Raw genomic sequence first — 23,552 nt, forward strand, 5'->3', positions numbered from 1 at the left:
ATGTCAGAAAGGATGCAGATTCATAGGAGGGAATGGAAAAATCGAAGGCTGCTGCGTGATTTGTGAAGTAAATTCGGAAAAGATCGACAATTTTCCGTATCGAATTCACTGCCAAAAGACGGTCGAACCGGAAGCCCGGATGCAAACGGCAACTGGGATGGGATGATGGGAGAATTGCTTCGTGGGGTAGTGGTTTGTTGGTTGGTTGAAAAAAAAAAGATGAATGAATCTCAAAAATTTTCCAGGAAGCAGATTTGGCCGTCTCGTCTTTAGTAAGCAACAGAGCTCGTGAAAGAGTGGTCGACTTCAGCAAACCTTTCATGACTACAGGAATAAGCATCATGATCAAAAAGCCGGACAATCAATACCAGAGCGGTCTGTTTTCGTTCATGCAACCGTTGAGCATTGAAGTGTGGATGTACATCGTTTTCGCCTACATCGGCATATCGGTAGTGTTGTTCATGGTGTCTCGATTCAGTCCGTCCGAGTGGAAATTTCAAGAAGCCAACGGAAGGGCGTGTGCCCTTTCGAACGATTTTTCCGTCTACAACTGCCTCTGGTTCACGTTGGCTGCCTTCATGCAACAGGGCATTGATATTTTGCCAAGGTACAAAGAAAATAAGACTGACGACTTTGAAACTTGATCATTATTAATTTTTCTCATAAAATCTATATCTAAACAGTAAAAATGTGCATTTGATTTCGACTATTCATATTCATATTCATATTATTATTGATTTCAATTTTTTTTCAACAGATCTCTTCCAGGTAGAATTGCCAGCAGTGCTTGGTGGTTTTTCACTTTGATTATCGTCTCATCTTATACGGCCAACCTTGCCGCCTTTTTGACTTTGGAAAAAATGCACGCTCCAATTGAATCAGTCGAAGATATGGCAAAACAGACGAAAATCAAATATGGCATTCAAGCAGGCGGAACGACGGCACAATTTTTCAAAGTATATGATTGAAATTTTTGTTCAATTTCTTTTTTCATAAATAATTATTAAACAACAGCAATAAATAAATAAATAAATAAATGGGAATATAACTGTGGATATGGATGAAATAGTTGAGATTTTCCTTTTTTTCAGGAATCAACAGTCCAAACATATCAACGAATGTGGCAATTTATGATATCTCAATCGCCGAGCATTTTCGTCAACTCTTACGACGAAGGGATTCAGCGTGTCAGAGAGTCCAAAGGTCGTTATGCTTTCTTGCTCGAAGCGACGACAAATGATTATACCAACAATCGCAAGCCGTGCGACACAATGAAAGTTGGCGGCAATTTGAATACCGTCGGCTACGGAGTGGCCACACCTTTCGGTTCTGATCTCAAGTTTGTAGAAATTTTTTTGCAGTCAAATTTTTTTCAACCTTTCACAACCGCATTTTGTACACAGAAGTCGAATCAACCTTGCCATTTTGGAATTACAAGAAAAAGGCGATTTGAAGATGCTTGAAAACAAGTGGTGGTATGAAAAAAGCGGTGGTCAATGCAAAACTAGCACTTCGGTAAGTTCATTGTTGTCGCCGTTGTTCAAAGATGACAACAAAATCCAAATGCCAATCACGTTTGTTGTGTTAGGGCAATTTGAAAACGTCACTGACGCACAACAAAGTGGCTGGCATTTTCTACATTCTCATGGTTGGCATGGTCGTTGCCATGTTCATCACATTCGTTGAATTTTTGCACCGCGCTAGAGTGCATGCCAGAAAGCAAAGGGTATATCTATCTATCTATCTATCTGTCTATCTTTGTACACATTATATATGCCAATTTGACTAATGCAACTGACTGACTGTTCTCTTTGAAAGATCGACTTGTGGTCATCGATGGTCCATTTCGTCACAATCGCGATACGCGGAAAGCCTCCGGCAGTACGAAGTGAATACAGTATGCAGTTCAAAAAATAACCAAGCACCAACAACATACATTATCATCTACCTTTGATTGATTTAGAAATTTTTGCTTAAATTTCGTTTGCTAAAAAAATAAAACAAAAGTTCTCAACAATATCTGTCTATTATTAACAATGCAAACATGTCCGTGGTGAGCAAATTCAAATTTGATTGAAACGACACTAGTGTCGCGACGCATCTTTTCACATACGGGGACAAGCAATGGAAATTTTCATTCAACTACAACAAGCCAAGTGATAAATTTTCAAAAATAGAAAAAAAGCCCACCGGCTCCAGGCACGGAAAGAGCAAAAAATAAAAAATTAAAGGCCTTCAACACTGTCAGTCGCACGTTGTGAGTCGTGAGAAAAAATAAAAACGGTAAAACAAACATGGTAAAGCACCAATAATTAAATTGAGTTGAATTAAACTGAATTGAATTGAATTATTCAAATTAAATAAGACGACATCTGGCTGCGTGGAAATGTAAGTGATGAGATAAGGTCGGTGGTCGACTTTGCCAGCAGAGACCGCAGGGAACACGCAGCAAATGACACGTAGGCAGAAGGGAAATGGCAACAAACCAAAAAAAAACAAACAAATAAACAAACAAACAGGCAAAACAACTTGGAATCAAATTATAAATAAAATTGCCCAATTTTGCTTTCTTTCGTCAAAAACCAATGCGTGACAAAAAATAAATCTAAGAAGAGGAAGATGTAAAGCGCGAGCAAAGGAAAAAAACTACACACTGTCCGTCCATCCTTCCCTCGCCGTTTGGATTGGATGGATATTGGATTGCATGGCCATTTTTTGTTCCACCGATTGATTTGCAAATTTTGACTGGGATGAGCTGCTTATTTTGATATGCATAATATCTTGGCACATCAATACTGTCAGTCCATGTTGGCGACACAAATCAAGTCGGCTCTGAGCTGATGCTCAAGCGCAACGGTTGTATTTCTGACTCCTCAGCGAGGGGTAAAACAGGTATAGCAGTTGCACCAAGCAGGACGTTCAGTTTGTTTCTAAACAGTGAAAAGCAGAATATATAATAAATGAAAATATTTTTATTAATATAATATTTTCCCAAAACAACAAATTTACCTGAAATTTGAGACCTGCGGCAGTTGACCTTTGGCGTTCATGAGTTTTTGAACCCGATGTGCTGAATGTTGGACTATTTTCTGCGCTCGCTTTGGATTCGATTCGTCGTTGGCAAAACTGTTGTCAACATACCTCTCCAAGCTTTGCAGCAGTTCCTCGTAGTCACCAAGCCACGGTGGTAAACCTGGCTCACCGTCGGCTTTCCACTTTTCAACAGCGGCCACAAACGCAGCCAACTGTTCAAGTGCTTCCTAGAAATTTACAAAAGTAAAATCAAACACATAAACACCGTTATTTTAAATGCACGTGTGCACGTATGTATGCTTACTTTTTCACGTTGCAATTTCATTTTCGTCGCCTGAACGTCCAGTTCCATTTCGACCGTCGTCGCGTAGCGACGGCAATCGGCTGCAGCAGTGGGGGGCGTGGTTCGCTTGATCACCGGCGGATGGCGCCTTCTGGTCGGACCGAACCGCTTCCACCGGAGGCTTCTTCGTTCGGGGATGTTGCGACGGAACGGTTCGGAACGATTGGTGCTCAGAACGCTGGAATCGCTTCCGCTTCGGTTCAGTCGAACTCCTCGCATCTGGGAAAAGCCGACGTCGTTGTGGGACGCGGATGGAACTAAATGGTGAGCTTGATTCCCTTGGGAACCTTTCCGCGATCCATTTTCGGCCAACAACACAACATTCTGTTCGACATCAACAGTGCTGGTCTCCTTGTCGCATTTCGACGTTGTCGACTTTTGGCCCTTGCGACTGTGGTGATCAACTGCGCCATCGCAACGGTCCACAATCGTTACTTCACCAGCGTCGACGGTCCCGTCATTCTGCTGTGCCTTTTGACCAACAACCGAAGCTGAACAACTTTCTGGATAATTGATTGTCAAGCGCAATTTCGAACCATGCTCAGCTGCTGCTTTTTCCTGCGGTATACAGTTCGAAGAGCCGACTGGTGATTTTCGAGCCGACATCTGTTGCAACGACGGGGCATAAACCGAACTTACGAGATTCGCTTAAAAGAAATATTTTTATTTCAAATTTCAATCGAAAGTTGTACAGGAAAAAAAACATACTCTGCAAGGATGTAAGAGTCGACGTACGACTGGAAGAAATGACTGTTGATTCATCGCTACTTTCTTCTCTAAATGCATTCCTAAAAAACGAACAAACATGTATTATGTGTAAGAGCATCATTTTTTTGTTGTCTACAATAGTTTAACCTTTGATAATTTCGTTGATGATCATCATTATCAGCTAAATTGTTCGTTGTTTTCTGTTGCTGCGATTGCTGATGCTGTTGTTGTTGGTGTTGGTGGTGCTGCTGTTGCTGCTGTTGTTTAGTTGATAATTGCAAAGTCGCGTCATTAGCAGTTAAAAGTGGGGAAGGAAAAAATGTGCTACTCAACACGTTCAACCACTGGCATCGAATCATCTGGGCGCTAAATTCGGCAAAATTTACCTGCACACCACCCAAACAGCAAGCTCTCGCCGTGTGGCCAGTAGACAATCGTCGACCCCACAAATACAATTGCAGTATACGACTGCATATTTCTTGAAGGCTGATTTGAATTGAGAAAGATTGCTTAAACAGCGGCTTGTCAACATCATCGCTCCAATCGGTGATAAATTCCATCGAATCACCTTCGGACGACGGTAAAATGGCACCTTGCACAGCCACCGACAGCATCGAATCCGCTCCAGGCAGTGATCGCAAATTACGCGCACGTTCAATGGAAACGATCAGCTTGTTCTCACCGACCAAATAATCAAATCCGACCATTATTTGCGCCGTCACGGCCACACACGTCGTTGGAAGTTTCACCGTATTTCCAGCAATACCCGTGTCAATTGCTGCTGTTGGCATAATAGGATGTTGTTGTTGTTGTTGCTGTTGTAATAGATGCTGTTGCTGCTGTTGTCGCTGTTGTTTCTGCTGTTGCGGTAGCATCGGTGGTGGTAGTAGTTGTGCCAACAACTGCTGATGTTGGTGATTGACGGATTTCCGTGCATCGTAAACACCACTGTCGCCGGCTACTGATTCGTCGCTGACCGCTGCCGACACGGATCTAGTATTCGTGCCCGAAGTACTGCCTCCATTGCTACGGCAAATTCTGCTCGGATGCGCCAGTACTTCAGCACTCTGCCCTTGTCCAGATGCGAAAGAGCCAAGCTTTTCGACCAATTTGTTCTGGTCCAGCAGTTGTTGCTGTTGTTGTTGCTGCTGCTGCTGCTGCTGCTGCGATGACGATGAACACGGTGGAGGCTGCGGCCAGTCGTTGATGGCACGATCCAAAGCCAGATGCTCGATGCGATGCTTCAACCGTACCAACTCTTGGATGTTTTGGTAATTTTCCATATTCGGAAGTATACCAAATGGTTCTTGATGCAAATTCGAAACTGAAGACGTGTGACTGGAACCCGTACTCAGACTCGACGTGCTGAGCGTCGACGCGGACAATGTTTGCATGTATTGTTCCAAATTGGCTAACGTGTAGCCGAGTTCTGAAATTTCTTGCTTCACTTGCAACCGTTTCTCCAGTAAAACAAACCTGAATCAAAATATCAAAAACGTTAATTTAAAAACAAATCTCAACTGCAACGAAAAACAATCCTATCAATGTAAAAGGCGTAAAAGTATTTTCGTTAAACAGAAAATGTAAAAAATTTAATTATAAACAATGAGAAATCACTTTATTAATTATTAAACCTTCCATCAGTACGAGAGAGTATGCATATATCTATAGAAGAAGAAAGAATATTATAAATAAAACGAATATATATGATGTTCGATTGATTTGATAATTTTTACGGCAATGCAAAAATAAAATGCAATAAAATGTGCGCAAACAACATTCATTCTTTCACAAATGCATTGCACGTGCTGTAATACTATGTGCAGGGGAAATTGCAGCCAATTATAAAATCCAACACAACTGTTTTCTCAAACGAAGCAGTACATCTGAAATTATTCGAAAAATGTCTGCCCATTTCCAATTTATCATAATAAAATAAAAATCTATTTATAAAAAGTAAATTGCATTAATTACCGTTCGGCCATCTCTTCACGGGTAAGTTGGAATGCTTGCCTGAGGTCCTCTTCGAGCGCGTGCATCTTTTCTTCGAGCATCGCCTGCTGCTCCGGAGCCGGCTTCTTTTCTCCACTGCAAACCGCCCTCAATTCTCTCAACAGTTGCTCTTTTTCTTGGATCAGCGTCAACTGGTCGCGGTCCACTTCCACTTGAATCGGACTGATTTGAGCTTCGATCAACGTTAGCTGCTCTTGCAGCTGGTGAAGTTTGCGTTTGGTTTCGTCGTACTGCAGACGAGCTCGGGCAATGTCGGCCACTGGAACACCTTTGGAACACTGAGCTGCGGTTGTCGGTGCGTTGCGAGCTAACAGTAGCTGAAAATGAACAAGCTTAAGCTTAATAGCTAGCTTATTAGGGAGAGGATAGAGTGGGGGGGGGGGGGAAGAAAAAAGAAAATGAACAGATCAATTTTTAATTTTTGGTGCACAACAAAAGAAAAACAATAAAACTTTCTCTTCTTATCTGTACCATTGTGGACAAGTCGGTCTGACAGCTGCTCGTAGCGGTTGGAGAATGGGACGTTATATTTGGAAGGGAAACATTATGCTGCACCGAATTGAGCTGAGCCATTTGCAAATCCTCCTTCAGGCGCATCAAATCCTACAAAAATGAGAAGCTTCATTTTTCAACTTCAACTTTCACAAGTATTTTTCGCGGATGTTTTGTTGTTTTCTCTTCGAGTATGAGATTATTTTTGAAAAAAAAATTTTCAGAAATGAAATTTAAAAAAAAAGAAGAAGTTCAAACAAATTTTTTCCATACAAAATAAAATTACGTCATCGGTAAATAAATATTGATCGTCGATTGCAAAGTGGAACAACAGAAGATCATTGGGATGTTTAAATTTCAAAACGCTCACGCGTTGGTGCTCTTTAAAAGCATGCTGCACATTCCGAGCATTTTCCACATTATCAATTAACAAATACCACCACAGCACCTCGGCAAATTTAACTGAACACGAGTAAACAACGCACAGAAAGCACACAGAGAGAGAAAAAGTTGACTTTTCTTCCCCGATGCATACACAAGAATATGTGGAAAGTTGAAAAAAAAAGACAAAATTGTGCAGCATAAATAAATAAATAAATAAATTAGCATTTTTACGACTAGAAGCAATCGGTTTTTCCGTTTTTTTTGTTCAAATCGCAAGCGATTCATTCAATCAAACACACGGAATAAAAAGAAGGGGGAAATAAATTTCGAAAAAAAAACTGTTCAACAACGTAAAAAGAATTCAAGGGAATCAGAAGAATAACAGAATAATAGAAAAAAATAAAACAAACAAATTTGCAAACCTTCATCAAACGACATTTGCGTTCGTCCACGGCGGACAACGCCTCCTGCAACCGACTCATCTCCTCTGCCAACGCGTACGCTTCACCAATTGTATAACCGGCGGGATTTCGGCGTGCTTTCACTTCAAGCCTTTCATATTGACAAAATATGAACAACAAACAAACAACATAAACTTAGCAAAAAAAAACCACATCTCTCACTCAGACAACGTATCGATGCCTTGTTGCTTGTATTTCAGTTCACACTGGACTTGCTTCTCTTCTCGTCGCAGACGAGCTAACCTCTGTCGAGCCATTTTGATTTCCGACCTGAGCAATTCTGGATCATGTCGACTGGCAACCGATGTACAACTGGAGCCTAATATTTGAAACAATCATACAATAAAATTACAATTACAATTACAATAAATATTCTCATGTAGAAATTTACTGTTCGCAAGCTGATTCACAACAGCAGTTGATGTTCCAGTAGTAATAGTAGCAGTAGCAGTAGTAGTAGCAGCTTCACCGGAAGAACGCTTTTCCATTTTGGTCAAAACGCGACAAAGTTGATTGAATTCTTGTTCAGCTAGAACACGACGATCCTGTTTCACTTTGAGAATTTGTTCTTTAGCCTTTAATAGAAGAAGTAAAATAAATAAAAGAACAAAAATAAACAAACAAACAAACAAACAAACAAATGCATCCGTCACACCCGTAGTTGTTCTTGCGCAGACTGCAAATAATCTTTGATCATAGCGTCTTGTAAATCGCGCCATTGTAATCTCGGATCTTCAAGTTGATTGGTCGCTAGAATGATGAAGCGGAAAAAATAAAAGAGAGAAAGAAAAATTGTAAATCACACAGGAAATAAACAAAAAACAAACAAACAACATTCCACAAACCGCTGAGATGGTTGATAAAATAGACGCCCACACCCTTCTCGTACGCCTGTTCCCAGCCGAACGGCAGCTCATTGCCGACGCAGTCGGAAAACGACGACGGTTTGGTCAATCTGAAAAGTCACAATGTGAATCAATTAATTATAATAAAATTTTTGAATAAATGAATCAAATGATAAGAATTTAGAGGGAAGAAAAGAGGGAGAAGAAAAAAATAAATATATTTTCCCAGCAGTGTTGTGATTAATAGACATGAGCACCGGCCAAGTCGTCGTCGACATTCCGACCATTATCGACTGCATAGTTTTACGGCCGTGCGTAGCCTATTTTTCCGCTGATAAAGTCGCTGACCTTGAGCATTTTCGTCAACAGCACCGACAACACCATCGCAGCATTATTATTATTATTATTCACTTTTCTCCACTCAATTCGAATAGCACATTGAAAAATGAAAACAAAAAAAAATCTCCCTACATCGCATACTTGGCATTTTATTTATTTATTTTTTTTGAATTCTTTTTACTTTTTAAATTTATTGCGTAAAGTTACGTAATTTTTTCACTGTTCAACAAAAAAAAATCAACAACACACATCAATATGTATATATATATATATATTTAAATATGTGCAGTTGAAGAGTAAAATAAAAGTTAATGAATCGGCGGGATGTTTTTTCTTGTCCGCATGTGCTGTTGGTGTTGTTTTTATTTATCGAAACTTTGTTAAGCAATTCGAGCGTAAAAATTGTGCAAGACAAAGAAAGAGAGAGAGAGATAGAGAAGTGTTGTTGATCGTTGGAAAAGCGTCGTCGGTTGAAGAAAATAAACAAAACCAAACGATCATTAAGGTCAAATCACGGCTAGTTCTCAAAACATGCACACAAACACACACACACATACAAGCATCCATCGCACGCGTTCGCTTCAAGCTCGGCGTGAATTAATTTTAAAAAAAACACAAAAATACTACTGCACAGATACTAACCTGTCACGAGGGTCAATCCAAGTGGTCGTTTTCGACCGATGGTCTACGAAAAATGGTCGTCCGTCGCTGTCCACCTTGATTTCCCACCCTTCGGGCAAAGGCAGCTCTGAAGAAGAGGAGGAGGACATCGGCGCTACCGGCATTTCCGACTGACCGGTCGGTTTTGGAGCTTGTTGTTGCTGATGATGCTGGCCGACCATTGAAAGCCGATTCGATTCGGCCATTTCCAACTTCTGTCCTTGCACTGGCCGGCTGCCCATGCACGCGACAGCACACCACCAATACAGCACAAGTTGAAAAGGTGACAATTTCAAGAAAAAAAGACGCACAACAACAACAACAACAACAAATAAACAAAATAATAATAATAAAAGGACACTCTGCGCCCAAAAGGACGACCACAATTTTCACAATTTCAGCCAAAACGACACTTCACGTCCGCGTCAGTGTGCAAAAAGCCTCGTCTTGTTCCCTCATCGTCATCCGACAATCACTGCACTGGACAAACGCTGCACACAGCGCTACTATTTCGAGATCAGCCTACACACATTCCGATCATGCCGACCAGAATTTGGCCCCAACTGGCCAGTACGACTAGATGCGTGAAAATGGCAGCGAGAATAAAACGATTACAGTAGAATAATGATTTTCAAGTAAAATTCTGCTCCGTCCAATTGGACGATGGCGCGGTGATAAACAATTTTTGCATAATTTCTATTGTCCCAATTCCACTTTTCATTCACTCGGCACAGTTTCCATTATTGTTTGCAATTACTTTAAACATTGCGCAATTTTTTTTCCGGTGATGTTCATTTTGAAATGAATGAAAATTTATTGATAAAACAAAAAAGCTGCTTTTTATTTTTAATTCATTTCAATCAAAATTGTTTCAATATTTAATTAATAAATTTTTTCAGTTCGTATGCACGTTGAATTGCAATCGGCTGATTACAACAAGTTAAAAATCCAATATCTAACTACGGTTCTGCTAATAGTTTCTAACAGCTGACTAATCTTCTATATCGACATGATCGTGATCACAATAATAAATGAACAGATTGGGTAGAACTTAACTACTATGTGAAAAAAAGAGCAAAATTGCTCAATCTGAACATCCAAGCCCGTACTGAACTATACAGCCGTAACAATAAAAGTTATTACTATTTCTCTAATTCAGATGTCACTTCTGTATATTGAGCGGCTTAATATAAATTCAGAAAAGCAGATAAAAACAGAATATTCTCATCGAGCTGAACTGCAGAATTTAACATCGTCGACAACAATTCTGTAATAACACATTACTTTATTATAAAACAAGCTGATATATGAATATCTTCATTTTATTCATTTCTGCATTAATTTGCACTGATAATTTTCTGTGTTAGTACAGATTATATTCCACTTTTTAATTAATAATGATATCTAAAATAGCTATTGCTGAAAGATTATACGGATTTCTTATTGCGAATGTTTTCAAATATATTACAAGAAAATTATTTTAATACAAATGCAAAGTAATTTTTAGCAAATGATGCTTAACATATTTAAATTACTGTTTGCAATTATTGAATTTTCCAGTAATAAAAATACAGTCGCAGAAAAATAAATCTTTTTTTAAATAGCAACTACTTTTGTTAAGATTTTTTTATTTGTCACACGTCTGTGTTAATGCATAATAAAGTTCTACATTGCCCTTATTGGCAATCAATAAAGCTATATACTCATCTCTAAAATATGCATTAAAGAAATACATTTAAACTTTTACTCCAATTTTAGTTAACTGCTTCATTTATTTAAATTATCTGAATATTTATCTGTACAACACTTTAGGAGAACAATGCCTATTGTTATCATTAAATAGGCTATTGATTTTTAAAACATTTGATCAAAAATAATAAAATAATACTTATCACAATTATGAGTAGCAATGTAAAGTTAATTATAAATGTTTACATTCCAATAATATATTTATATGCACTTAATACATACCGCAGTATAAATACCATATTATACTGATAAATAATGCATATTGCCTTATGCAAAGTAAAAAGTCTGCATGCAATGATATTATTCATATACGGTGAAACAGACTGTGCATGATTGCCACAAATTGTTTCAGCTGCATGAAGCATATTTTTCAATATCACACTCGTATAATAAAATATTTTATTAATTATAACTTTGAACAAATATTTGTATTTCAATAATGAAAAGTTTTAAACAAATTAAAATATAATAATACAATATCAATTATTACAGTAAAATGAAAAAAGTGACAAAAATCGAGCATCACGCGTTGTACTCAAGTGCAACGTGCTTGCGTCGAATGATGACGTTAAGCCGGAACCAACTTGGATTGAAATTTTTATCCGAGCCTTCTGGTGGGAAACAATACTCGATGGTCAGTGTGTTGGGTTGAGTATTTTCTACTGTCGGTTTAAATTCTTCCAGATGAACACGAATCCACATATTTTCACCAGGATCTAAAACTCCATGAGATGGCTCGCACATTGTACGCATTTCATTGGACAATTTGATCATGAAAGCAATTTTTTCTTTTCCATTATTAATTATGCTGAATGGATAATTTTTCTTCTCTTCAAATGGTCCATTGAAAACGATCCTTTCAGCAGGTGAAGTCTTCAATTCGCTTGGAATAGGCTTCGGCATGTTTGCAACGGAATTCAGAGGAGTATGGAAACAACCACTGATCTCGGGAAACACGAAACCACAACTGAATTAATCGAATTGTTTTATTTTTACTCCAACTATTAGATTTTTAAACTTTAAACAAAGCATTAATTTTTAAACTGTTAAACTATCTTTGTCTGTCTGTCTTTGCATATCATCGTAAAATGTTTGCTTGAACTTTGCAGAATGTGCTGCTTATTTGAAATTATTATAAATCTTTGTATGATGCAATTATGTTTTGTAAAATTTTAAATTCTGTTTATTTGATGATAAAGATAAACAGAAGAAAGCATTTGTAATATTGAAAAATTAAGTAGAATTCTCTATATGAACATATGTTTTGAATAATATTTCATTATTTTGTTTCACAAGTATTTGTAAAATAAAGTTTACAATAAATGATGATAAAGAAAATCTCACTTGTTGAGATAAATTTTACTAATGCAGAAAAAAACTATTTGCAAATTATTATTATTATTATTTACATAAAATGTATAAAATTAGACAACCAAATGGTATTTGCAATTGTTTATTAATTGTATCAAGCCAGTCGCTTGAACTTTGAATTGAACTTCATGAAATCAATCTGCAATTATTCTTCCATTTTTATTTCAAAAATCAATATTAACTTTTGTGCACAATTTTTAATAATTGTACTGCATGAAGTGGTTATTTGAATGACATGGAAAATCACTTTTTGAAATCAATCGGCAAATGCGCTTCATTTAATGCACATCGTTATGCAATTAGTGAAGCCCATCCGACTTAAAAGGTTTCAGCCGTGTTGAATATCCATTGAAAAATGATTCATAATAAATTTTTATAAATGTTCAGTAATGGTTGAATGGCCAATCCAATTGGAAAAAGTAATGCATTATTCCAATTAAATAACAAGATGGTAGAATAGATTTATTGTTAAACAAAAATACCGGTTAAAATAAATTACACTGTTATCATTTTGCTTAAAATATTATGCTTATTATTAATTAAAAAATGGTCAAACAAACAAAAATATCATTTTAAACAATAAATAGCATCAAATTTTTATTGATAAATATTATGGATTTTTGAATAAATTTTCAATCTAAAATTTTTTTGCAAAATAATATAAACATGAGTATTCACAACAGTTATGTAGGAAATGCCTACAAAATCTAGTTATTGCTTGACGAAATTAGAGAAGAGTTTGTAATTTTAAAGTGCTGTCGATTTTAATCATGTGCATATCAAAAAAAAATCTTCAATTTTTTCCTATAATTTTATGCAAAATATAGAATTTAGCAACGTAATTATTATTAGCTTGCATAACTCTTTTGCAAACAAGTTATACGACTGGATAGCGTAACGGTCATTCATTGTGTCCAGCGCTGAATTGGAAGAGTTCAATTCTACTCGGTTATAAATATTGATTGCCATCATCAGTTTTCAAACTGCATTGCATTTCTTTAATCGAAAATGTTGCATACATTTTTGCTGATTTTCAACATCTTCACTGCATCTTCGATGTGCAATCATTCATCAAATATTCATGTTCAACATTCAGAACAGCAAAATGTTACAACGGCAGATTATTTAATTGATAATCACAGCCTGTTAAATTTTACTTCAACCAACTTTTCGTACACATTTTACGGTGAACCTACAATGCAATTTTCCGATGCTGAACAAGAATGTGAAAAATCCAACAAAAATCTTTTTGTTCCATCTACTCTTGATGAACTAGTGAGTAAATATATTGAAAGAATGTACAATTGTTCTTATAATTGTTGAATTATACACGCTTATTTATTTATTTATTTAGCATGCCGTTACAGCTTTCATCCCAGAAGGAAAATGCTTCTGGATAGGGATGAAGTACATTAATGGAAATTTTACCTGGTTACGAGACTGGGGTGTCAACATTGCAGAACTGTAATTTACATATTCAGTTACTTTACTATTCAGTAATTAAATTTCCTATTTTAGACCTTTTGAAATCTCTGATGATGAAAGCTATGGCCATGTAAATGAAGAAAACTGTTTGTCATGTCATATAGAAAAAGATAAAATGATGATCGAGTTGCACTGGAATAATTGCAGCAGTGAACGACCTTTTCTTTGTCAACAAAAAGCTTCAACATTATAGAATGCAACCTTTGGAATTCTTTTATACTGTTGTTTTATAAATTTATATTTACGCATTTATTACTTGCGTTTACAAGTAAAATTTATCATGCGTCATTTTTTATTACCAATAAACAATGACATTTATTGGACAATTTGTCATCATTTACATATGTTTGTTATGTTTAAAGTAAGATATTATACGAAATAAAAAGAAACTTGCTTTTGCTTTACTTAAAATATTCTTGTTTTACTATACAATTACTATCGGTATTACCACGCTTTATTAGTCATCATAGTTGTTAATTTTCAGGCAACTTATTAAAAATTATTATAAATATTCAACTATATAGAAATTGTAAGATAGACATTTACACACGTGATATTTTTTATTTCTTGATGCATAACAATAACTACAATTTCTTGTAACTATTATCGCTAAAAAACTGTGATTCATTTTTTATTCAACATTACTTATATTTTATATGTTATTTCGAAAAAGTAACTGTAAGATATTCAACTGCTTATTTTTAAAAAAAAAGGCGAAAAGCTCATGATAGTATTGCGTTACAAAAAGAAATCATACTTAACACTAAGCTTACATTAACTCCTAAATTTTAGTAGAAACTTAAATTTTTTGTGCAAATATATATATAATTTTTTTTACAAAATAACATTTTGGAACAATAAAGTGCATTTTATTAGTAATGGTGAAAATAAATATAAACGAAAATTTGTAACAAAGATTTCCAAGCTAAGTGAAATTTTGTAATACATAATTAACTATTATTATCGTAAAAAATGACAAAAAATATTATGCATTGTACTCAAGTGCAACGTGCTTGCGTCGAATGATGACGTTAAGCCGGAACTAACTTGGATTGAAATTTTTATCCGAGCCTTCTGGTGGGAAGCAATACTCGATGGTCAGTGTGTTGGGTTGAGTATTTTCTACTGTCGGTTTAAATTCTTCCAGATGAACACGAATCCACACATTTTCACCAGGATCTAAAACTCCATGAGATGGCTCGCACATTGTACATATTTCATTGGACAATTTGATCATGTAGGCAATTTTTTCTTTTCCATTATTAATTATGCTGAATGGATAATTTTTCTTCTCTTCAAATGGTCCATTGAAAACGATCCTTTCAGCAGGTGAAGTCTTCAATTCGCTTGGAATAGGCTTCGGCATGCTTGCAACGGAATTCAGAGGAGTACGGAAATAGCCACTGCTCTCAAGAAAAGGAAAGAAAGAAAATAATATAACAATAAAATATCGGATATAAAGTAAAAGATATTTAAATCATGTGATTTGAAGTAATGATATAAGAGTAAAATATCTGTGTAAAGTGAATGATATTTAAAGTGTGTAATATACAGAATAGTTAAAATATCTGTAATTTAAAAAATTAATACGTATTATTTATTATTATAAATTTAAATACTTTTTCAGTGTGAAAATTTTCAATATTAGTAATTACCTAAAATAATGCTTCATGTGTTATAACATTATTTCATGCTCAGCAGTGAATGCTGCCTTAAAGTTAATTTATTATAATTTTTGACTTAATCTTTTGTTTAAGTTTTTTATTTAGACTAATTCTGAGCATAGATTAAATGCGCTTTGCATTATTCAATATTACTTTTATTTTTCAACTGTTGTCACTTAGTTTTCTTTAAAATTACTGTAGTATTCAAATAACCTATATAATTGCTTAACATTTAAAGCATGGTGATGAATGTTATTCGTGATCTCTACCCGGAGTTATCGAGTGAAGAATTAAGTAAAATATCGCGTCATTTTAAAAAACTTAACATAAATGAAAAAGACGACTTTGAAGTGAATACAAAAGAAAATGGAATTCCAGATGTAATCAACGGTATGAGAATGTTGTACTTTAGAAATAACAAATTATTTTATCTGAAAATATTCTTGTGCTGAGATTTGAGCATTGCAATGAAATATCTAAAGCACGCTGAAATATTTTTATAACTAGACAATTACTTGAATATGTAATGTGGTATGTTTTTTCCCATTACATTTCGTACTGATTTGTACAGTTTAAGTTATCGAATACATTAACATTACGGTTCTTGAAGCTGATTGTTCTTCATAAAAGATATTATGCGAAAATTAAACTTGTTTTGGCTATACTTAATATGTTAAATGTATTTCAGAAAATACTGTTCCTGCTGTTGCTGTGCAGCGTATGATGGATCAGAAACTATTAAAATCTAACAAAAAGATGGAGCTAACAAGAGAACTGTTTTCTGTTTTTAATGAACACGTCTTCAATAACAGAGTAATATTTCAAATGTTTATTTTTTTGTAACAATATGCATTTCAGCTTCCCAAAGATATGGAAATTTGTTTCAATCGACGTTTATATAAAACTGCTGGATACTGTAGATGCAAATTAAACAGGTTCACTAAACTTCCATATTGTATTATAGAGTTGTCAGAATTAGTGTGTGATACTTGTGGTGAGTTAAATTACATTTCTTTTATTACTTGGTGCATGAAGTAGTTTTGTAAATAACATATTTATATCAAATATTTCATTGTTCGTATTCTTTATTATACTTTAATTTAAATAGAATATAGACGGTGTTTTATGAGTTTTTTATTTTTATCAAGTGTTTAGGTTTTTATACTGTAATTATAGAGTTTGAAGAAGCATTGGTTTTAAATTTTAAATTTATTTTTTTTGAAATGTAAAATTTTAAAAATTATTGATGATTACTAGCAGAAGCTTATAGATTACTTTTGAAGTTTATTTCAAAAATGCTGTATTTTAGAGCGTATACGGGATACTTTGTTGCATGAAATGTGTCATGCTGCTGTTTGGATAATTGATCAGAAAATAGAAAAGCATGGACCTTTCTGGAAAAGATGGTACGTTGTTAGAAACTTTGCTAAAACTTCATTTTATGCATTTTTTTATATAGGTGTGCTATTGCTGAATCTGTTTTACCAAACATGCCGGTTGTGAAAACTTGTCATGAATACGTTATAACAACGAAATACATTTATCGTTGCCCTTCATGTTTTCGAGAGTGAGTTTCTTTTTATTCTTATTATTGTTTGTTCTGTTATTTTAATCAAAAAATAATCACTTATTATACATTTAATTTTGAGATTATTCAAATTATTTTAAGATAAATTTTTGTTTGCTCTTTTTATTTTTACTATTACTTTTTTTATTAATTTTAATTCTGATTGGTTCAAGTCTGAAATGAGGAATAATACAGATAACGTTCAACATAAATATATATTAAGTGAAGTGCTTTTTTAATATGGAATAGAAGGAAAAGAATTTAAAATGTAGTATAAATAATAATCCCGCTTCTTTAAGTTTAATATATCCTATTAAAGTAATTATATTTTTGTTCCTTTTTCAATATTCATAAAATCGAAATGAATGTATTCAAATTTGAAGAGTTCGTCGTCAAACAAAGTCGCTGAATATTGCGCGAAAAGTGTGCAAATTCTGCCGGAAACATTTTGTTTGCTTCAAATTGAATTCGAAGACTGGACAATACGTTCCATGCAATGATGGTATCGATATACTCGATGTTTAGAAGTTGGAGATGGTCACGAACAGTAACTTTCAGATAATTGATTTTATTTATCTAGAAAAAACATTCAGTTTTATTTGTAAGAGAAGATATTTCTTTTAGTACTTTAGCACATTTTTTTTGATTCTCAAATGCAATTTTGTAAATGACAATGTTGATTTGATTGTTTGATAATGAAGTGCACATTTATATGCATACATATATGTATATATATATATATGCATGCCACTCAGACAGTTTTATCATGGAAATATCATAGGAGATTGAAATGTTCTTGTTGTTAATTTGTTGAAACTATTTTATTAAAAGCTTAACATTGTGCATAAACTTCACTTTTACTGATTTTCAAAAGCGCCAATGATAATTGCCGGCAGTGGGCGTGCATATCCAAGCATTGATTGCAGTAAAGAAGGAACTGCAGAGCTAGCGGACGGAAGTGATTCGGTTGCTTTGTGCTTTCGAGCAGCATACTTTTATTCAAGTGGTCTAAATAGGTCAGGCAAAACAGTATCCGAATAATAATTGTCTACATCTCTGAGCAACGATTTAGCAAACGTTGCATATATTATTAGATAGTTGGCGATTATTGCTTGATTTGAGGCAAAATGCGAACTTGGGAAATGCCGTATTTACGGCTTATTTTACAAATTGTTGCTTGTAAGTTTGATTTGCTTTTCATTTAATTCAAATCAAATTAAAATATAAATTAATTTGATATGTATATTTCAGCTTATGCTACTTCTTGGGATCATTGGTGGACGTATGAAGGTTTTTCAGGTAAATATTAAAAAAGAAGAAAAACCTATGACATTAGCATGTAAAAGGTAGATGCATTAGCTAACTGTGCAGCAACTTTGCCAATTTCTTTTTATACATGGGTGAGATATCACCCTGCGGGAGTATTGGAGTTAAAAATAAAATTGTGGCGGAAAACAATTCACAAATGGTCTTTAAAGCTGCAAAGCACGATCGATGTACCAATTCAGCAGGTCAATAGCCGGGTGCCAAGCTTTTTGCATGCATAAATGCGTCACACCTCAGATAAACACGATCGAACACTTCTCCTTGAAAACTGTTCTGATTTATAAATGATCCGCTTCACTAAAAAAGAAATTATTATTGACTTTACAGATTTAAGACATACTCTTTTCTTTTACATTTATATTTAACAGAATTTACAAATCAAACGAAACTTTTACTTTATTATTTTTTCTTTTTTGAATTTGCATATCTTTTTTTCTTTTGCATATACTGATAATGTATAAGATATTCTTTTATTAAAACACTTGTTTATTTGATAATGTTAGTGCAGATTGATATTTTTATAGATTTCATTGAAAAATTAAACTGTCAGTATGAATTTTTATCGTTCATCGGATTGTTCAACGAGTAATGCTCAGGTTTATCGTTATTTTAATCGTTCAATGCAGAAATCACTTTTGCAGTGTGAAGACTATATGCAGAGAAATTGATGAATTTTCTTTTCCAAACTGACATCTTTATCAATACCATTTTACTTGGAATGTTTTCCTGTTATCCATTAGCAACATCTTGACTCACTGCTTGCACGCATTGCATGTACGCGCATACATAAGTATATGCGCATGCACATGCTTATGAAATAATATAATACGAAGAATCTGTAAAAGCACTAGATTTAATGAAACATTTTATTGGTTTCATTTTTTTGTAGTTCTTATAAACATGCAAAATTTTTTCATTAAATTTGAATTACTCGACTTATTGTAAACTTAAGATTGTACGCTGTGAAATTTACCATTCACAAATATTAGAAATTGTTTTTCTTAATTTTTTGCAGCATTTTAATATCATTGCTAAATTGAAACGCTTTACATTTCAAATCTGAAATTTTGTTGATTTTTACGTGTATGTATTTTTGTTAAAGCAATGCATCAAAAGATAATTTTATTAATAGTGAATTTCATTCTTTACTGTTTTATCATAATTATCTAAATCTATCAGAACTCATTTTTATTCATTCATTTCTGTTTTACTTTATTTACTTATTCTGTTTCCAGAAGAATTTAATAATATTAAATTCAACTGTGTTCACTTATATTGATCTATCAATATTTTTTGCTATAAATTATCAGCAGCTATATCAATATATTAATCGCATATAAGGTATGAACAATATAATCATGTATAGAAATTTCACGTTAATTTTATTTAATGTAGGAGAGATTTTGATTATCAGTCCGAATTTTGATTTGTTTTCAAGAAAAATTTAAAAGAATTTTCATAAAAGTGAAAATAGAATCTGCATTTTGTGTAACTGTAAGATAAAATTCTTTTTTGTGCTTGTATTGTCAATGTTATAAATTTGAGTAGCATCAATCATTTACGCATCAGGTATAAAATATTTTCCATTCAAATTCATCAGATATATAATGTGCATGCAGTTAAAGAAGAAATCAATAAAAACATATTTAAAACATCAACATTAATTAAATTTTTCGCTTTCATGAGCACATACTGACAATATTTCAAAAATATGTTTTTCTGAACAATTTGATTTTTATATTTTTTAAAATGATTTCCGTTTAACGATCCACTTTTGAAAGACATTTGATTGCTCAAAGAAAAACTTTTGTTTGTCGTTGCAAATGAAGCGCAAACAAATTTACCAAATGATGTAAATTTGTTCAGAATAGCGCATTCCATACGATACTTTTAAAACACTGTCATTTTCTGCTTACTACATTTTTTCTTTAATTTTATGAACATTAACACAAAATTCAAATGTGGCATACTGTATTTCATGCAAATTATTATCACCAAGTGATAAATGGATTGGATTATTTCTGAAATTAGTTGTCTATTTCAGTTGAATTTCATCAAATGCAAATGCAACAATATTTTGAAATGCGGAAATAAACGTTTGTTAAAAATCATTTAAGCTTATTAAGCCAAATTTGCAATAACATACAAAAGTTGACTCTGGCAATGCGTACAAATGTAGCACATTAGCACAAGCAACGTGCAAAACGTTGATAAGCGGTGGTGACATCTGTTTTCATTAAGCTAATGGCACTCTAAATTTACTCCATCTGCATAAGCAAATGCTAATATCAGTGTTGTAAATGATTATTGGAAAATTAGCAAAATGAATAGATAAACACAGCTGAAATATTTCAAACATGATCAGTATCAAATGTGAATATAAAGTGTTCAAGGTTTTTTCATTTTTAAATTAATCTTTGATTTTACTTTGTAATTCCATGTGCATCGCAATGTTACGATGTTATTTTAAAATTTTAAGGACCCGCATTTTGGGGTTTGGTTAATCAAGATTGGAAAATGTGTTCCAAAGGACAACAACAATCACCGATAAATATTATTCCAAATCTTTTACTTTATGATCCATTTCTGAAGCCAGTTACTGTCAGCAAAACAACGGTACAGTATTTTTTAATATAATATATAAGAATATATTATTTATCTATTATATTCATTCAAACACAAAAATTGGGGAAAGTTTCTTAAAGTTAAAAATACTTTAAAAGCTATTGAGCTATTTATGATGAAATTTTTTCAGGTCAGTGGTACTTTGATAAACACTGGTCAGTTTCTGATGTTTGATTTGGATCCAGAACACAACTGCACAATTTACAGTGGTCCACTGAATAGTTATAAATATAAAGCTAGTAAACTGATATTGCGGTATGGTATCAAAAATTACATGGGCTCTGAACATACAATCGACGGGGAAACATTTTCCGGCGAAGTAAACAGTTTATTAATTAACATTTAATAAATTTAAAATTATTATATTTCAAAAAAGTGATTATTATTTTCAGATTCAACTGTATGGTTATAATATGAATCTTTATAACAATTTCTCTGAAGCCATGCGTAAACCAAATGGAATTGTAGGAATTGCAGCACTTATTGAGGTAGCTTTAACTGTTCATGCCAAATTATATTTTAATGTTTATTTGATTGATATCAACGTTTAACTTTAGATTGATACGTTTACTAATTCAGAACTGCGATATTTAGTTTCAGCGGCTTCAGAAGTAATATACAAAGGTTTAAAAATCCATTTTTTAGCTTAATTGAATTCGATTTTCAGAAAATAAAAGTAATCATTTTTCTAGAAAAATCAACTGCTGTTCATTCATTATCAATTCGACAATTGCTTCCAGATACAAACCATTACGTAACTTACGATGGCTCTTTCACTTTCCCAGGTTGCTATGAAACAGTACATTGGATTATCATGAACAAGCCAGTGTACATCAATTTCAAAGATGTAAAATTTTTCTTCTAAAAAGAATTTTGTCATGTTCATAATGAATAATAATACTATTTCAAATATTTTTCACACATTTTAGATGAAACTTTTGCGTGATCTGCAGAGAACAGAAAGTAAAGCAAGGGATCCACTGCTGTTGGGTGGCTTGGGACGAGCTGTAATGCCGTTGAATCTCCGAAGTGTACGAACAAACATCAACTTTAAACCAAAAGTAATAATAATTATATTAAAAGAGAATGTTTTAAATTGATTTGGCAAAATCATATTCATAATACATTATACTATATGTACAGCATGCATTTGCATAATAGCATTTGTTTTCATTATTGTCATAATTTATATAAGAGCTTATGTTAATTTATAAAAGGATTTTTAATGTAATTTATATTACTTTTAAAACTCTAAACAATTAATTATTGATATTTTAAAGAGTTCTCCCAGCTGCCGTTCTATGCAAAGAAAACTACATTATAAAGGTAGTATATCATTGTTTATTGAAGGTTAGGTGAGGTTTATTGAATATTTAAATTTAGCAAATCCGTGGAGAAAATTAAACCGCATCAGCGATTCCTGAACAGTTATCTGGTTTATAATTATTTTTCATTCCTTCCAGTTTATGTATAAAGAAAATTGATGGCGAACTTCTTTGCTCAGCAATATTGAAAAGGACACGTTGAATCCTTTTCAGCTGCACCTTTCACAAAAAATAAAATTTTTGAAATTGCTATGCAAGAAATATTTGTGTAAGCAGATTTTTAAATTCTTTCAGCTATGAATCTGAAAAAAATTCAAAATTGTTTAATTAATATGTAATAAAAATAAAATTTTTAAATAATGAAACCACTGACACAACACCTTTTCTTTATAGTATTCAAAAGCAGTGTATAAAGCATATGACAAAGTTTGAAGCTTCTGCTTATGTTACAATTTTTACTTGTAATAAAAAATTTATTAAATTTAAAAAATTAGATCTTTTTTGTTATTTAATAATTGAAAATTAAAAACATTTATTATTATTTTCAAAGAGAACAAAAACCTATGTTAGTTACAGAGTATGACCTCATTTTGTCAACTATGAATCACGTCTGTATCATTGATAACAGTATGATTTATATCATTATCATTGACAGTATGATTTATTGCATATAATTTATATTTTATAGATGAATAGTTGATAAAAAAAGGAAAAACAGGAAAATTTCAAACTTTGACAAAATGTTGACAACGACAGATACGCTACTAAAACTTTATCTTCCTTTAAGTACACTTTTAGTTGAAACAAATCTTAATGAATATTTACATAGAAAAATAAAATCGCCAGAAATAAAACATGCCAATACATTGAGGAAATAGCAAAAACTATTAAATATTATATTATATTATACTATATTATATTAACTGATTTAATCACAAGCTATGCAACATATGGACGAATAATTTGGCTATTCGAATAGCATGTGAAGGCACGAATTAAAAATTATTTGTTATAGCAACTCAGCTACTTGCATCACTAATGCATATATTCAACAGTATTATTAATTTAAATGAGTACGTAATTTCTAATAAAAAATCTGACACGCAAAATAAGGGAAAAACCATTATTTTAGACCAAGAAACAGATGAGACATATATAAGTT

General features: G+C 33.3%; 6 protein-coding genes across 6 annotated transcripts; 4 read left to right on the forward strand and 2 right to left on the reverse strand.

Annotated features, from left to right (window-relative positions):
- Positions 1-245: 245 nt before the first annotated feature.
- Tsp_00759a (glutamate receptor 1) lies at positions 246-1,453 on the forward strand (the record flags this gene model as incomplete). Its single annotated transcript, XM_003376481.1, has 4 exons — positions 246-607; positions 758-956; positions 1,092-1,326; positions 1,362-1,453. Coding segments are annotated over 4 exons (888 nt in total), but the record flags the coding sequence as incomplete, so codon positions are not given.
- A 1,368-nt stretch (positions 1,454-2,821) lies between these two features.
- Tsp_00758 (putative C2 domain protein) lies at positions 2,822-8,663 on the reverse strand. Its single transcript, XM_003376482.1, has 13 exons — positions 8,587-8,663; positions 8,280-8,389; positions 8,090-8,184; positions 7,826-8,009; positions 7,597-7,753; positions 7,396-7,525; positions 6,542-6,700; positions 6,059-6,414; positions 4,232-5,560; positions 4,085-4,164; positions 3,338-4,023; positions 3,010-3,260; positions 2,822-2,930 (listed from the first exon to the last, which is right to left on the reverse strand). Exons 1-13 carry the CDS (start codon positions 8,661-8,663, stop codon positions 2,822-2,824), a joined length of 3,723 nt encoding a protein of 1,240 aa, XP_003376530.1.
- Positions 8,664-8,929: 266 nt separating this feature from the next.
- On the forward strand, positions 8,930-10,551 carry Tsp_00757 (conserved hypothetical protein). Its single transcript, XM_003376483.1, has 7 exons — positions 8,930-8,944; positions 9,004-9,210; positions 9,361-9,561; positions 9,635-9,894; positions 9,915-9,949; positions 10,178-10,254; positions 10,438-10,551. Exons 1-7 carry the CDS (start codon positions 8,930-8,932, stop codon positions 10,549-10,551), a joined length of 909 nt encoding a protein of 302 aa, XP_003376531.1.
- Positions 10,552-11,549: 998 nt separating this feature from the next.
- Tsp_00756 (major sperm protein 1) lies at positions 11,550-12,059 on the reverse strand. Its single transcript, XM_003376484.1, has 2 exons — positions 12,046-12,059; positions 11,550-11,994 (listed from the first exon to the last, which is right to left on the reverse strand). Exons 1-2 carry the CDS (start codon positions 12,057-12,059, stop codon positions 11,550-11,552), a joined length of 459 nt encoding a protein of 152 aa, XP_003376532.1.
- Positions 12,060-13,454: 1,395 nt separating this feature from the next.
- Tsp_00755 (acidic repeat-containing protein) lies at positions 13,455-17,639 on the forward strand. Its single transcript, XM_003376485.1, has 11 exons — positions 13,455-13,673; positions 13,753-13,862; positions 13,917-13,953; positions 14,887-14,998; positions 15,031-15,091; positions 15,786-15,937; positions 16,236-16,330; positions 16,406-16,541; positions 16,857-16,953; positions 17,007-17,114; positions 17,498-17,639. Exons 1-11 carry the CDS (start codon positions 13,455-13,457, stop codon positions 17,637-17,639), a joined length of 1,269 nt encoding a protein of 422 aa, XP_003376533.1.
- Positions 17,640-20,797: 3,158 nt separating this feature from the next.
- Positions 20,798-23,090, forward strand: Tsp_00754 (carbonic anhydrase-related protein 10). The gene is made up of 10 exons (XM_003376486.1): positions 20,798-20,804; positions 20,920-21,056; positions 21,196-21,384; positions 21,458-21,589; positions 21,623-21,689; positions 21,758-21,912; positions 21,995-22,126; positions 22,346-22,404; positions 22,449-22,500; positions 23,079-23,090. The coding sequence occupies exons 1-10, from the start codon at positions 20,798-20,800 to the stop codon at positions 23,088-23,090; spliced, it is 942 nt and encodes a 313-aa protein (XP_003376534.1).
- Positions 23,091-23,552: the final 462 nt, after the last annotated feature.

This window comes from Trichinella spiralis (assembly GCF_000181795.1).
Source record: "Trichinella spiralis strain ISS 195 chromosome Unknown Scfld4, whole genome shotgun sequence".
NCBI classification, from domain to species: domain Eukaryota; kingdom Metazoa; phylum Nematoda; class Enoplea; order Trichinellida; family Trichinellidae; genus Trichinella; species Trichinella spiralis.

Bases quoted from the DNA above. Each gene is read 5' to 3' on its own strand.
- Tsp_00754 (XM_003376486.1), top strand. The intron at 21,057-21,195 runs GTACAGTATTTT...AAATTTTTTCAG, and splicing joins TTACTGTCAGCAAAACAACG to GTCAGTGGTACTTTGATAAA. The intron at 21,690-21,757 runs GTTTAAAAATCC...TCATTTTTCTAG, and splicing joins TTCAGAAGTAATATACAAAG to AAAAATCAACTGCTGTTCAT.
- Tsp_00755 (XM_003376485.1), top strand. From the start codon at position 13,455: ATGTGCAATCATTCATCAAATATTCATGTTCAACATTCAGAACAGCAA. The intron at 13,674-13,752 runs GTGAGTAAATAT...TTATTTATTTAG, and splicing joins CATCTACTCTTGATGAACTA to CATGCCGTTACAGCTTTCAT. The intron at 16,542-16,856 runs GTGAGTTAAATT...GCTGTATTTTAG, and splicing joins ATTAGTGTGTGATACTTGTG to AGCGTATACGGGATACTTTG.
- Tsp_00758 (XM_003376482.1), bottom strand. From the start codon at position 8,663: ATGGTGTTGTCGGTGCTGTTGACGAAAATGCTCAAGGTCAGCGACTTT. The intron at 4,165-4,231 runs GTTAAACTATTG...TTCGTTTTTTAG, and splicing joins CATCAACGAAATTATCAAAG to GAATGCATTTAGAGAAGAAA. The intron at 3,261-3,337 runs GTAAGCATACAT...GTAAATTTCTAG, and splicing joins TGAAATTGCAACGTGAAAAA to GAAGCACTTGAACAGTTGGC.
- Tsp_00757 (XM_003376483.1), top strand. The intron at 9,211-9,360 runs GTGAATTAATTT...CTTCGGGCAAAG, and splicing joins GCGTTCGCTTCAAGCTCGGC to GCAGCTCTGAAGAAGAGGAG. The intron at 9,950-10,177 runs GTGATAAACAAT...AAATTTTTTCAG, and splicing joins TCCAATTGGACGATGGCGCG to TTCGTATGCACGTTGAATTG.